This window comes from Rhipicephalus sanguineus, chromosome 8, assembly GCF_013339695.2.
Source record: "Rhipicephalus sanguineus isolate Rsan-2018 chromosome 8, BIME_Rsan_1.4, whole genome shotgun sequence".
NCBI classification, from domain to species: Eukaryota; Metazoa; Arthropoda; class Arachnida; order Ixodida; family Ixodidae; genus Rhipicephalus; species Rhipicephalus sanguineus.
The window spans coordinates 15,041,896-15,056,439 of record NC_051183.1 but is presented as its reverse complement, the minus strand read 5'-3'; the positions used below and the strand labels follow the sequence as shown (position 1 = coordinate 15,056,439).

At 47.9% G+C, this 14,544-nt stretch overlaps 1 protein-coding gene across 17 annotated transcripts in view; it reads left to right on the top strand.

Annotated features, from left to right (window-relative positions):
• The window catches only part of LOC119401432 (uncharacterized), an 82,641-nt gene that overhangs the window by 20,164 nt on the left and 47,933 nt on the right, over nt 1–14,544 (top strand). For 3 of the 17 annotated variants that reach the window (XM_037668241.1, XM_037668236.1, XM_037668238.1), the window contains exons 1-3: nt 6,237–6,261; nt 9,033–9,095; nt 13,815–13,844. In XM_037668241.1, the coding sequence (XP_037524169.1) occupies nt 6,252–6,261; nt 9,033–9,095; nt 13,815–13,844 (103 nt within the window). In that variant the 5' untranslated portion in view covers nt 6,237–6,251. Of the gene's footprint in view, nt 1–6,110; nt 6,262–6,693; nt 6,777–8,688; nt 8,708–9,032; nt 9,096–13,814; nt 13,845–14,544 lie in introns of those variants that run through there. The other 14 variants (XM_037668247.2, XM_037668234.2, XR_007417327.1 and 11 more) reach the window with 12 other exon arrangements.

Here is a 14,544-nt window from a genome sequence, read left to right as displayed (position 1 = left end):
ATGAAGTGAGGCTCGCCAATGGATACTCTCAGTTTGAACAGCGCTCCTGTTGCAAAGGCGGCCGAAGCAGCGAAGGAAACTAGCGTGCTTCAAGTGTCGAGCTGTGACACTTGATAGTTCGGGCTCATGTTCTGTTTGTTCGTTTAGCGGCGTCCCTTGAGCTTGAGTGGGTTTCGTACGCTCCGTAACATGAGCGCGGACATCACGGTGAAAGCGTGAAACATCCCTCTTCCCCTCAGCACAAGAAAACCGCGCGAGCAGACAGCGGAAGGGCAAGGTTCTCCCTGCGCAAGTATAAGAAGAAGCGAGCGAGCTCGCCGACGACATTTAAATGCGCCTGTCGCGCTCCTAACGCCATCTCGCTGGTAATGAAGAAACGCTTATAAGCGCAGCCGTCTCTGAGTCCGTCCAGCGGAAAAGGCTGTGTATATAACGCTCGCCGTTACCTACGTGGAGGACCTGCGTTTCGTGGCGTAGTGGCTAGCGCCACTCGCTGCGGAGGAAGAGGTCCCTGGTTCTATTCCGCGCTTCGGAAGCACGGAAGCATTTTTCTGAAATATTTTTCTTTGGGGCTTTTATATATATATATATATACATACTTATACATATACGGTGCATGACGATGGCGACGGCGACGGCAAATTCCAGCCGAGACTGTCCATATAATTGCTATCGCAATAAGACCGACCGCTCGCGCTGCACAACCGTTCACTGACCACCCCGTATATATAGGCACTGGATTTTGACCTCCAACGTAGTGCGTGTGTGCGATTGCTCCTGTGCGTGATTAAACAATGAAAATTCACAGCGTACATGTAAAATAAAGTGAGCTGCAAGGCGTCATAACTTTCATCGAACCTTTAGTATATACGCGCCCGATCTCACGTCGGTGATGATGTACTGGGCTGAATTCACGGAAGATTCACGGTTTACCGATGAACCTCCCCAGCTTCGCCCACTCATCATCATTCACTCCGTGGATATGCTGTGATTTTTTTGCTTGCATAGAAAACTGGAGCAGCAGTCTCTTCTTTTCCTGCATAAGTACAGCTCCTAGAGCGTTATCTGTGGCTTCTGTACGCAGGACAAACTCCTTGCCCTTGTTCGTCTTAAGTAAGGCGGGCGGCTCTTCCATTCGCTGCTTTAGCTGTCGAAACGCTGCCTCCTCCTTTTCTGTACACTCAACGGTGTCTCGGGCTCTTTTCTTGAGCTACCTCGGCGTATCGCGGGATGAACTCCCGGTAATAGCCGGTTAAACCCCAAAACAATTGCACTTGCTTCTTTGTTTTAGGTATTTATGCTCCTTGGATCCTTTCTAGGATATCGTCTTTTGTTGCAATGTGACCCATGCCGATGATGTGGCCGAGAAACGAGACTACCTGGAAGCCGACTTCGCATTTAGTGGGCTTGACTGTTGTCAAGTTAACCACTCTAAGTCTTTGGAAGAGTTTGTTGAGGAACTGTAGGTGCTCTTCCCACATGTCGGTAGCCACCAGAATGTCATCTATATAGAGCTCCACGTGCTCGATTCCTTCAAGCACCCGCCTTATTAGCATAGTGAATGTCGCTGCATGTATCTGTCCAGACGAAGTCGCTGTGCGTCTTCCTTTCGCCAGAGCCAAGGTTCAACTGCCCCCCGCGCTCTAGGTCGTCTTCTTCGAAATCCCTCACCCCAGATTTCTCTGGGGTCAGTTGTAGGAGAGGAGCATTTCTTCCTGCCGCGCCGGTGCGCACGCTGCTTACATTGAACTTCGCCCGGCGCCGGGACCGTGGGGCCCGCGCAGGGGGCAACTTGATGTTCTCTTGTAAGATTCGGGGGGCCCGATCACGGGGGTGCCTTCGAATTAGCACTATCTGGCGACGTCTTCTCTTCGCGCAAATTCACATGGCATTTCATTATTCAACGAAGTCAATTTGAACATCCACACTCATGACAAGTATACAAATCACAATCTTTCACGTGTTGGGAAGGGCAGACCATACCAAACAACAGTACACTGCATTGTGCATTGGGCTAAATGAACGCAGTTGTTTGCTATCACTGTGCGAGATAAATTTTGGGCTTCGCCTAATTTATGCGGTGGCTGCGGCCACGAAGCGACAGCAGGAGGAGACGTCGGACGTACTGTGGCGGTGTGTCCCGAAGAATGTGGCAGCTCGCACCGCAAAACCGGTGGCTCTGACAGCACGTTGTTTACTTGTCCACCACTAGCATTCCAAAGAGCAAGTGTGTGGGGACCCTTTCTGCGCCTTTGAAGTGTCACAATACCCAACCGTCACAGACCAGACCGCGCGACGGACCTCTTAATACAGCAGAGCTACAATACGCGTCATTTGTGTGCTTCGAAATGTAGAGAAAAATGATAATCAGGTGCACGCTGTCTTTAATTTTTCGTCTTCCGCTTCGCGGCCCGAATACGTGCGCCCCACGCGCGCTCTCGTTGCGCCGATATGTCAGGCGTCAGATGCAATAATTCGGATGGGTGATATATCGAGTACAGATAAAGAGTGTAGCGATGAGAGAGACGTGAAGACGTGACGGCGGCCCACGTGGCCTTGCCGAGATCTCGCCACTTTATTGCGGAGGCGAACTACCCTAGCGACGGCGGCTGGAAGCGTCCTGACCGCCAGGAGCGACAGCGCGTTCTCTACTGCTCGCGCCTCGAGAGCTCAGCATCAGCTGCACGAGAGGCGCGGTGCGTAAATGGTAAAAACAATGATGATGATTGTGAGGGATGATGATGCCGCTGCGTGCAAGGCCCTTGGGGAATCAGTAAGTCTCTGACGGGCGGCTCTGGCAAAAGCGCAGCGGGCGAAGAACCGGGAGAAAGAACGCTGTGGCCGTACACAGGTGGGCCCCATGGTGGCTTGATGGAGCCTTCAGTAGCGCACCGGGTGTCGCGAGTGAGCGCGGCCGACAACGATGCCCACAGATGCAGCTGAGGGCCGGTGCAGTCGTCGGTGCAACGTTGACCACTGGGTCATGTGACAGGGAGCGCGTCGACACAAGTGCGTATCGGTCACATAACGACGCACGAAGGGTTGTGTCCGCAACACATGGACACTCTTGAGGGAGATGGCTGCGCCGCGTGATAGCGGAGAAGTGTAGGTATGAAACTTCTACTGTGTTTGGCGCCGAGTGCGGTGGCTTAGTCGACGTAATGTAGCGTGAGGTAGACCTGTGTGGCGGTTGAGCGTCGTTGCCGTTGCGACCAGTGCGCCTGCGTAACGGTCACACGGCGGGTGGATGGCGTCCTGCATCAAGCGATCCTGAGCAAATCTGCGGTGACACCAAGCAGGCGCAGTCTCTGCAGGTTCAGACGATGAACCTGTGCACGTTGAAGCTCCCTAGGTAGGTGGCACACGAGGGCTCGTGCGTTGATCAGGATGCTGGATGCCGGCGACGTGACAGGCGTCACATGCGCGGCTTGCTCTGCCATTGGAGAACCAGCAGGCATGTCATCCTCAGACGCTTCCGGCATAGTAGTGGCGTCCCGGAAGTGCGGCTGAACTTGGTAAGGGGTGCGAACTTCTGCTGCGCTAGATGTCGTGGGCGACGGTGGTCGCTGCTAGCAAGAAGCATAGAGCTTGGAGGTCGATGGAAGGTCGCGCTCGGATATGGTCAATGGTGAAACCTCCGCGAGCGAGGGGCGAACAGCGGGCGAGACATTGTCCGTGGCCGCGGCAGCCTCCAGGACGTGCGGCGGGGAAGCCTTCGTGGAAACTGTGGGTACAGACGTATCGAGAGCCGGCGAAGGTAGGGGCGACAGGCGGATGCCGAGCATGCCTGATGGACCATCGGCCGAGGGCGTCGAAGAAACGCACCTCGTGGCGGGCTGGTCGATGGCATCAGCAACTTCGGTGGGCGCGGAAGCCGCTGCGCTGGTGGCCGGAGGAGAGGGGGAAGGAGACGTGGCCGGGGAAGGTAGGTCGCTGTCGGGGGAGCGCTGCGGGCCGGGTGGTACCGCTTGCGTTGACGGAGGGGAAACCCGGAACTCAGGGGTCTCCGGTAGCGGGCGGTACGTTTCGCCGTAGCAGGCCACCACTGCAGGGCAGAGGGCGTCATATGGCTGCGGGCTTAAAGACGACGCGGCGGAGAGATGACGCAGCTCAGACAGGAGGGCGTCAAGCAGGATGGCGTTCATCGTCTTCTGCCCCTTGATGCCATTGATCGCGAGAGTGGGTCGAGCTGATAGAACCAAGCTCGGCACAATCGTGGATGCATGGCAGCGCCGCTCGTGGAAGGGCGTGGTTGTCCGGGTCACCACTGTACGCGTCACCACTGAAGCGATGAGAGAGACGTGAAGACGTGACGGCGGCCGATGTGGCCTTGCTGAGATCTCGCCACATTATACGGGAGGCGAACTACCCTAGCGACTGCGGCTGCAAGCGTCCTGACCACCAGGAGCGACAGCTCGTTCTCTACTGCTCGTGCCTCGAGAGCCCGGAATCAGCTGTGCGAGAGGCGCGCATGATTAGGCGGCATGATTATGAGGGATGATGATGCCGCTACAGAGAGGAAGAGATAGAAATAGATTGAAAGAAATAGATATGATTAGACCGAAATAAATAAAAAAGAAAGAACGAGAATGAACGATGTAAATTGAGAGAAAGTGAAAGAGTCAGACAGAAAGCGGCAGCGATAGAGAGAGATAGAAAGAAATAGAAGAATTGGTAAAAAGGGATAGCAAGAGCGAGAAAGAGAGAGAGGAAGAAATAAACAGAAACACACAGAGGGGGAGAATTAAACACTATTATTGGACGAGGCGCGCGTTCTCTTCGCCCAGAGGTGGGCAACTTCATTATTCCAGGTAGCCATGGCTTGCAGCTGATGCCAGAGCCCTGTCCAACAGTCGGAGCTGGTCCTCGGGGTTTAGTGACGTCAGCAACGCCTCCCACTTGTCTTCCGTGTTTTGTTGGATGCTCTCTTCTTGAATGGTCGGGATACTTGGGCTCCTTCCGCATGCCCATATCATGTGGTAAAGGGTGTTAGCACTCTCCAGACAGTGAGGATAAGTACCGTGAGAATAAGTGCCTGCCTGGAACCTTCTGCAAGTCAATGCTTGCTCTCTAGTCAGCCTTTTGTGAGCAGGTGGATAATGGCGTCGTTGCGTCCTGTTGTGCGCGAGTATTTCTGAATATTTCCAAGGACATCAATAAAGTTATTCATCCATCCATCCATCCTCGGTATTCGCGCCTCTGCGTTTCTGGAGTCCGAATATCGCTGTAGAGTATCCCGGTGTGTATGCTCTCGGGCTGCAGCATGTGCCAATTTCTTCCCCGCCATAGATTCATGCCCCGGTGCCCAGAGTATACTTGCGTCTTCGAAGTCGCACTTGAGAACTTGAAGGGCTGATCTGGTAATTGTTCCGTTTAGGAATCTTCGACACGCTTCTTGTGAATCCGTCACGATGGTTACTGATGAAGAACTTGTACTGAGAGCTAATGCAACGACCAGTTCTTCGGCGGTGGTTGCATCATTTGCATGTGTCGAAGCAGCAGCGAGCTTTTTACCCATTTCAATCATCACGCTGGCTACATATTTGTTTACTCCTCGGTATTTAGCAGCATCCATGTATCGCTCACTCTCATTGTTGCTGTAGCTCGCTAGCCTCTCCTGTAGCAATTCTGCTTGTGCCTGTCTTCTTCCCTTATCATGTTAGTGGTACATGTTCCTAGGTATTGCACACATGTATTTTATGCTTGATTTCGTGGGGAATAGACTGAGGAAGGCGTGCTTTTTTTCTACTGTATAGCCAAGGTTTCTTAGAAGCGCTTGTCCCGTTTTTGTAAGCTTTAATCTTTCCAGTTGTTTCACCTTTTGCGCTTGAAATAACTCTTCCCAGGCATTGTGAACCCCCATATTGAGGAGTTTTGTCGCGGATGTAGTCAGTGAAAGTCCAATAGCGATTTTATAGGCTTTGCGCATGAGGGCGTTCACCTTGTTACGCTGGCAGTTCTTCATGTCCACGTATGGAGTCCCGTAAGTTATGGTGCTTGTGAGTAACGCTTGAATCATAATTACGCAATCCTCCTCTTTCAGTCCATGACGTTTGCTTGTAACTCGCTTCATGAGATGCGTTATTTGCTGCACTGTTCGTTATGGCTTTTCTAGCTCCGATCCACCGGTTCCATCTTTTTGAATAAGAAGGCCGAGGATGCGTAGTGTAGAGACTTTGGGAATACTGATGCCCCCAAGCGTCACTTCAGGATCTGGGATTTCCTGCGGCGGTCAGCGCACGAGAGACCGCATGTTGCAAGGTATTGCTCAGTTATTTGCACCGCTTCTTGCAGCTGATCCTGTTGGGTTCCAGTAGATACACCTGTGGTCCAAATTGTGAGGTCATCCGCATAAAGTGCGTGCTTGTTGACTATTATTGGTTTTTGTTTGTGTGGCAGCGAGCTCATGTCTAAATTGAACAGTATTGTTGATATAACAGAGCCTTGTGATGTACCTTTAAATGGCAGTGTGAATTTTTGTGAGCAAAAATTTCCTTGTCCTACAGATGCTCTCCTGTCGGCGAAAAAATTCCGAACATACTGATACATTTCCTCAGCGCAGTTGTAAAGATTTAGATGGTGAAGGATGTTGTAATGGGAGACATTGTCAAAAACCCCTTTTACATAAAAGGCGAGGATGGCTCGCTTGTTGTAAGTGTCTAATTTGTAAATTACTTCTTGTTTAAATTGTAGGAAGATATCTTGGGCAGAAAGATTGGATATGAATCCAAGCATGTGGTTCCCGATGTATCCATTTTCTTCAAGGTAGGGGTGAGGTATTGAGAACCATTTAATAATTTTAATAATTAAGCCTCTTCATGTCCTGAATGCCAAGCAATGCCTAATTGAACCCGATTGATATTCGTGATTTACAATGCAAACCCGTGAACACATCGTGCATCGGCGTGTGAATGCACGTGTACCTAGTCAAGCCAGGACAAGCCAAGCGCCCACCAGCCCTGCTGTGCTCAAGCCTCGCGTTCCTCAGTGAAAGCTGCGCCAATTATCCCCCCCCCCCCCATTGCCGGCATCGGGCGCAAGAGATAGCAAGAAAATAGACGTTCGCAGAACACATTGAGGTTCTGAATTAAATGCCTACATATTAGGCGCCTATGCAACGAAGACGCCAGCGGTGTGCCCATAATCTCTGGGTGTACCCGAGGACTCGCTTTGTGTGCCCACACTGTCTGGGTGAACCCCTAATATTGGTGTCCATAAGGCACCGAGATTCTCTTTCTACGTTGTCATTATATACAGTGACGGCAACAATTCTATAAAAAGTTCTTTAGGCCCTCGATGCTAGACAAGTGGTGTTTTGTGACCCTGTGCCTACGAGCATGGAGCATGGCAGCATACGGAATTGAACTTATGGGCTCTCCAGAAAGCAATAATATAAATCAAACAGGAATCAAGAACAGTGAACGATAAGCGTACGAAAGGCAGCCTGAAGCATATAAGTGTAAATATTACGCCGCAGAAATACTTTAGTTCGAGTTGTCAAATACTGAGACTTTATGCAACGTTTTCTTAGAAGCAGCACTTTCGTCAGAAATTCAACGCGCTCCCTGCGATCACTCCAGGTCAGGTTTGCCAGGTTTGGCTACATTGCGGTAATTTCGCTACTCTTTCTTACGCCTGTTGTGGCACAAAAGAAACGAATATCATACTTCGCTGCTTTTCGCTTATTTCTTGGTTCCTTAATTTACACCTAATTATTAATTCGTTGTGACATCGCAGACACTGGCGTTCGAGTATGTCATGCCAGAAAATTGGGACCTAAGCGTGTTTCCAGCCCCCGAAATTGGATTTGGCATCACACAAATGAAAAGCCTTTTGTAAACGTGGCTGCGAGTGGGGTTATATCTATTGCACGGGGCCTCATTGTGAAGACAAAACATTGCTGAACGCTAAATTAAACAGTAATTTGAACTCAACATGGGAATCGGAAGTGCTCTGCACCCAGGATGCTTTGCACTCATTCACATTAGAAATCGTATATCGGGTGAACGGCTTATGTCATTTGTTAAGATTAAGTACGGACTACTGCAATAACGGAATATTAAGTACACGGATTTGGTCATCACGTGACAACTATTGCAAAAATGACTGCCATTTATGCTTCAGCCCCAGTAACTGTGACTTTGAGCACACTGGTGCAATAACCATTTCAGTTCTCACCAAAACACGTACTTCTAGTCCTTTTCGGAAAAAGTCACACACGATATGAGAATAAAGTGTAACTTCCGCAACAGTGCAAGAAATTATGTCACCTTGCACGAGATCATTGCTATAGTGAACGATTTATGCTTTTATTTCAGCAATTATGACTTTCAACGGTTCTTGCACTTACATTTCCACGAAGATTTTCTTAAATATATTAGGTAAATGAAAACAGGAGTTCTGTTGGCACACGCGAGGCTACTTTTGGCTGCTTTCATTGCTCTTGGCTGTAGTTGCCTTTTTTGCCTAGTTTTGCTAATTTTCTTTCTATTTTTTGTCTTTTCACTCTGGCCACCCATGGTACAAGTTATCCTGAGCTGCCAACAAGACACCCTCTTGACCACAAACCGACCAGTATAATCATACTTGGAGCTTCACAAAAGCGAATTGACGTCGCGATCGACTGTTGCTTCAATTCGGGGAACGCTTTTCCTCCAGGAAAACAGTTATCGTATAAGATTTATCAACTGCCTTCGATCGAAAAACAGTTCAGTATAGTATTTGCTATTGTTCATGCTAAGGACACGCCTGCGTTATATTCCTGTAAACAACAATTTTATTTGTTGATATAAATACATTTGTAGGTGATTGAACTTCACAGTATCACTGTACATTCTCGCCCACATGTAAATACATTTCCAGATTATTAAGCTTAAGAGTATCGCTGTGTATTCTTACCAATATCACGTGACCGGTGCTTAGTTAGAATGTATCCATAGATTGCCACACTGTTACATAAGCAGCCCTATTCTGTCTTCAGGCTACCTATTGCATCAATGATAGGGAGACCGTATCTCTAATTTCTTTTTCAGAAGGGCAACAAACTCAGAGTATGGTCCCGGCTTTTTCTTGGGCAGCATTCTTTCTTAATATAGGTAAGTTAATAATCAAAAATTTTACACATACCCCACTGCATTTTGCATTTTTTCCTTCAACGTGGTGACGCGTTATTTATTTCTTTTTTACATTACTTGAATGGAATACACATGTATGCATGGCAGAGAAAAGCGGTAACTAGACGGATCAGAATGAACACTCAAGAAGTAATGTAATAGGATTAATAACAAAATTTTCCGGAATGGAAAGTAGGCCGGCGATGGATGGTTGCAAGAAAGAAGAATGAAAACCATGTATGAGCAAATGCATGGCAAAGCAGCGACAGTGTCCAGCTAATAAAGATCCGTTATTGAGGCAGGTCAGTTATTTTTTTTCTAAATGAGCACCATCTTTGATATATGACTAACGGTGGAATATTACAATAGGCACTCGTAGTGGCACCAAGTAATTTTGGAAGCTAGCTCTGCTACCGTGCAAATAATTACCAATGTGGTATTGATGAATACGGAAATACATCAAATTACCCGGAAGAAACCTTAGTGTTTATTGGTTTATTTTAGGAGACTGGTACTCCAAAAAACACGTTACAAATTCGTTTACACGAGCAAGGATCACGCACTCAATAATGCAGACGGCGTCTGGCAGATGGGTAGTATCGCACCAGGCGTCGCGCCTTAAGAATTACGAAATATGAAGGTATTTAAAGCAGCGTGCCTCAAACATTACGATGGCCCATGAGTCATCATCAACAGTTACGCCATGAACAACTTATGCACCGGTGGAAATAGACATATATCTTAGGTGTAACGTATCAAGACTTGTGCAGCTGGTAGTGCATTTAGGCGTACAGGTTTCACCACATTTAAAGTGAACCCCTTTTTAGCATTCAAGCTGGTAAAACTAATTCTGCTTCACAAGGAAAATGTCTGTTATATGAAGTATAATAATGGTGTACATATACACAAAAAGTTTTCCGAAATATGCATTCAACATTAGGTTCCATAATGCTAATGAGGTGTTCGCCTTAGAGCACATCACCATCAGCAGCAGCGATATCAGCGGCCTTCAGCCTCACGAAGACCAACCGTTGCGCTGGCGTAGACACAGTCATTTCGGCTGCGTAGCTTTGAGCCTTTTTTCATGCCTCCTTGACAGTCACAACCACGAAACAGTATTAGGCCGAGAACTTTAGATGCTTCTGCAAACTTGAGAAAGGACCGTCGCTGTCGGCATCAGCACAAACGGTGCATGAAGTCACGATATCTCAAATGATAAAAGCATGACGTCGTCATGAAGTAGCAGATCGTCAATATTTCTGACGTCTTTGTGAAGTAATTATGACGGCACAGAACATGGCGCCACGCGAAGACGTCATTACTTAACCTCGTCGCTATGGCAGAGGCGGTCCGATCGCGGAGGCAGTGCATCACCAGATTGATTCTGCAGGTAAATTCTGCAGGGGAGGCAACGATCAATACAGTCGCCTCAGAAGAGAGAGCACAAGAAGGTGGTCTTCGCCTTCGAGTAGTCTTACGGTAATGTATATGACACCATGTGACTTTTTGACAGCCTTATCTACAGTCCAACATGTGGGTTTGATGTTTCTAGTTTTATTGCAGCCAACGCTTTATATACCTCATGGGTCAATATGCTTTGGAGATTTTGGCGATACCTGAGAATACAATGCGGGGCCTTATTAGCAGCGGCCTTAGCACGAATGATAAAAATACGAAGTAAGAATCGGTAATATTGGGTAGTGCTTAGGAGAGAGAGTTTGCGTCCGCCGTCACACAAAAATCCATATAACCTGAGTCACGTGACATCATCAATGGTGTCACACGATGAAGTTAGCGTGATGTCACAAATGCCAAAATATCTGAAGTCGTAACGAAGTCATTTGATAACGTGACGACACTTTCAATCGTCGCTTGGTCGAAGGAGGAACGATCGTGGAAGCAAAGTAACAATATGTGACGTGCAGTAAGCCATGGGGACCAATGTAGTAGGGTGAGAAGAAACACAAATGTAATGCGAGAAGTTTGCGCTAAGTCGCACAGCGAAGCACGGGCCCGTCGCTGCTCGTACTCACCGTCGGCTTCCTCATCGGGAATACGCACTTTCTTAGGATGCCTCATGTCTGTCTCGGCACGATCGGGCGCAGCGAGTCTATGCACTGTAGAGCGGACGTATCGCGTGATGTTTGCGTCGGTGGGCATTGCTTATCTGCCGCGCATGCGCGGCTTAGCCAGATGGTATGGTGTCTAAGAGCACCATCTTTCTATCTTTTTTTATTTCTCTTTCGCTGGTCTGTCTTTTTCTCTCACCACCTTTCTCTACATCTTATTTTCTCTCTCTTTCACTGATCTGCATTTATCTCTTTCTGCAATTCTTTGTTTCAATTTATCTATTTCTCACTCGTTCTGTGCAACGCTTTACTCTTTCTCTGCTCATTTCCTGCTCCTCGCCATCAATTCTCTCCACCTCACGCTCACTTCCTTTTTCTCCCTTCATCCTACGCTATACTTTTGCCACACGTGCTCCTTTCTTTCTATGTTTTATGTTCCCGGCCCATCGCACGTGTAGTTACAGCGTTCCGCAAGCCGCGCCAGAATGTCTGGGAACATTCCAGATTATTTTAGAATATTCCGTTAGGCTGGAGCGCGCAAACGCGAACAGCTGAGTTTATTCTCCAACTAACGCCGTCACCAGCGATTAGGCTCGAATGTTCGATGTCGCTGGTATAAATGCCGACGCGCCTTGGCACGGATCAGTTTTGTCGACGACCGACACTGTTCGCCGCTGTCAGGGTACAGTGTGTATTGGTGTGGTTTGACTTTCCGTTTCCCGGCCACAAGTTCGGTGAAATAAAAAGTTTCATCTTGGACACGCCGACTACTGCCTTCGTCGACGTCACGACCCCGTGACACTACACAAGGCGCTATGCCCTGCTAGCGTGACTGGATAGCCGATTTCTTACGACGTTTGTCTTCCACTCGAGAGTACGCGGGCTCGAATCGCGCCCCGTGAATTTTTGTTTGGCAAGAATTTCTCTTTCATTTTTTCGTTTCTTTCTTTCTCTCTTCCTGTAATCGTTCTCTCAACCATCAGGGTCATTGCAGGCCACGCCGGAGCGCTGAGTACTGGGATTTGCCCAAATTTTGTGACACATACTTGTTTATGATGTTTCTTTTTTTGCAACGGCACTGTTGTCTTTATGCTTCAACTAACAGCTTCTCTGGTAAAGGGGCCCTGCGATACAAATTAAGCATATCGTTTTCAACGCTTGTTCTTGTACTGTGGAATGCGCCGATATCGTTGCGCGAGTGGCATCGCCGAAAATGAAGTCGCTATAATTTTATTTCACCGGGTAAACGACCTTGATTTCGGAATACAGCGGCACACATTGGATATTTTTGTTATTGGAAGTGATGTTTCTTCATGTGGGAGTGACTTTTTGATTGGGTTGACGCGATAAGTACCATGCAATATTCATATGGTACTGTGCTTTGTCAGAAACAAATCACTTCTGTTTATAACTAATGTATTTTCAAAAGAAGGGACACGAGGCTCGGTGCGCCATGGAACTGTTGGAAATGGTAATAAAAGGATACTCGTCTATTTTAACACTTCTGCGTTTTGCCTTTCACGGCATCGGGTGATATCGGCCACACCGGCACTTGGGAAACACGCAACGCTCAGTTGGAAACAATGCTCTCAACAAAAAATTTAAAAGAAAAATTCTAAACGCTTGCCAACCGACGGCTTCCGCGTCATCGGGCAGTAGCGTTTGGTCCGGGCCCTCGGAGGCGTCTTCGTGTTGCGCGAGGATTGCTCCGAGGCCCCGGATGAAACTGAGCGACGCGCTTTCAAATTACAACGGCATGTCCGGATGGGGCAGTACATGCAGGGTATTGCTGGCTCGCAATATCTCCCGCTCAAGCTTTGTTAGATCAGCCAGACTCATTGTGTGCACTACACGACAAACCATGTGACTCTCTGCTAGGCGACATACGTGGTTCGTCGTAGCCATGGTTGCAACGCCGTCAAAAAGAGCGGTGGCAATGCACTATGTGAAGGCCATCATGAGGCGAGACTTCCTGTATGTCTCTATAAAAGGCACACGGTGATTGGAAACGGCCACTGACGTCACCGGAAGAGCGAAAGGCGAAGAGAAACGTTTCTTGTCACCGTGAGCTCGAGTTTTAAACTTTGAAGACTAATAACGTGAGTATTCGTGCACGAGGTCTCGTAATACTTTTTTGCGCTCGTCTGAACATTCATTACTACACGCATTCCAGCGCTAAATAAGGCAGTCGCAAAAGTGTCGCAGGGCCCTTTAAAAGAAGATGGCTTTCGTGTTCATGTCATTTCAGACGAATGCATAGGGGACCTTGTAACTATCCCATCTACCGGTTGAGAAATCAATTGAATCCAGCATGACTGGTGCCGTTGTCACCCGGTGGTGATAATCGGCTCTCATTCACGGAGTATTTCTGGAAAATTCCGCGCAATATCTGTGATGAGTACAAACAATTTCCTCACATTAAGCAAGAAGTATTATTTCGGTGTGACGCGAACAAAACAGCAGACAGTCCTTTCCTTCGATTTAGATAAATGACCATGGGTATTTCTTGTACGACGTGTTGCTACGTCATTTTCGCCTTGATACATCCTTGTAGTTCATATTTGTTTTTCTAGTTGCAACACTTTTGTTCCACAAACAATATCTTATACAGTGGATGCACTTCTACTTTCAGCTTGCTCCCTTGGACATGGTAGGGTACAAAGTAAGAAGGGCGCTCTTTTACTATTTAAGTTGCGTCACTAAATGTCAACTCTAGTTAACAAAGAATCAGAACGGTGAAAGTAGTGTATACTTACCCAAGTTATATTCAAGCGCGAAGACGGTAAGCGGTACGTTGTAGCAGAAAGTACAATCGTAGGTTAAGTCCGTAAGGATAAGTAGTACGTTAATGCGCGACGCATTCGCACACGCCTTACGATACTTTAGTGCCACGAAGCAAGAGATTCCCCCAGCCGGATTAGATGTGTCCTGCTCTAACATGGCCGGGGTTTGCATCACGGCTGACTGCACAGCCAAAAGATTTCCAAGTCTTTATCTGATCAGAAAATCGGGGCAAGCGAAGCTTGGCCTGTGCATGACTTCTGTTTTCAGGCATAACTAATCAGCGCAAAAAAACGGACAAGGTGAACACAGCAGACATGACGAGGCGCTAGACTTCAACTTAGGGTTTATTCGTCACCCCTCCCCAAAAAACGACTTATACACAAGATGCGCTGGAAGCGGCGCATCCCGGGAAAAAATCACTCTCAAAATGCCTTTTACAAACACCACTTATCTTGCCTTTTACAAACACCACTCACAAACACCACTTACACTTCGCATGCCTGCGCACCATCCTCGTTTCGTGTCTAACCAAAACGTTCAATGCGCAGATTTCGTTTAAGATATGCGGATCCATTTAG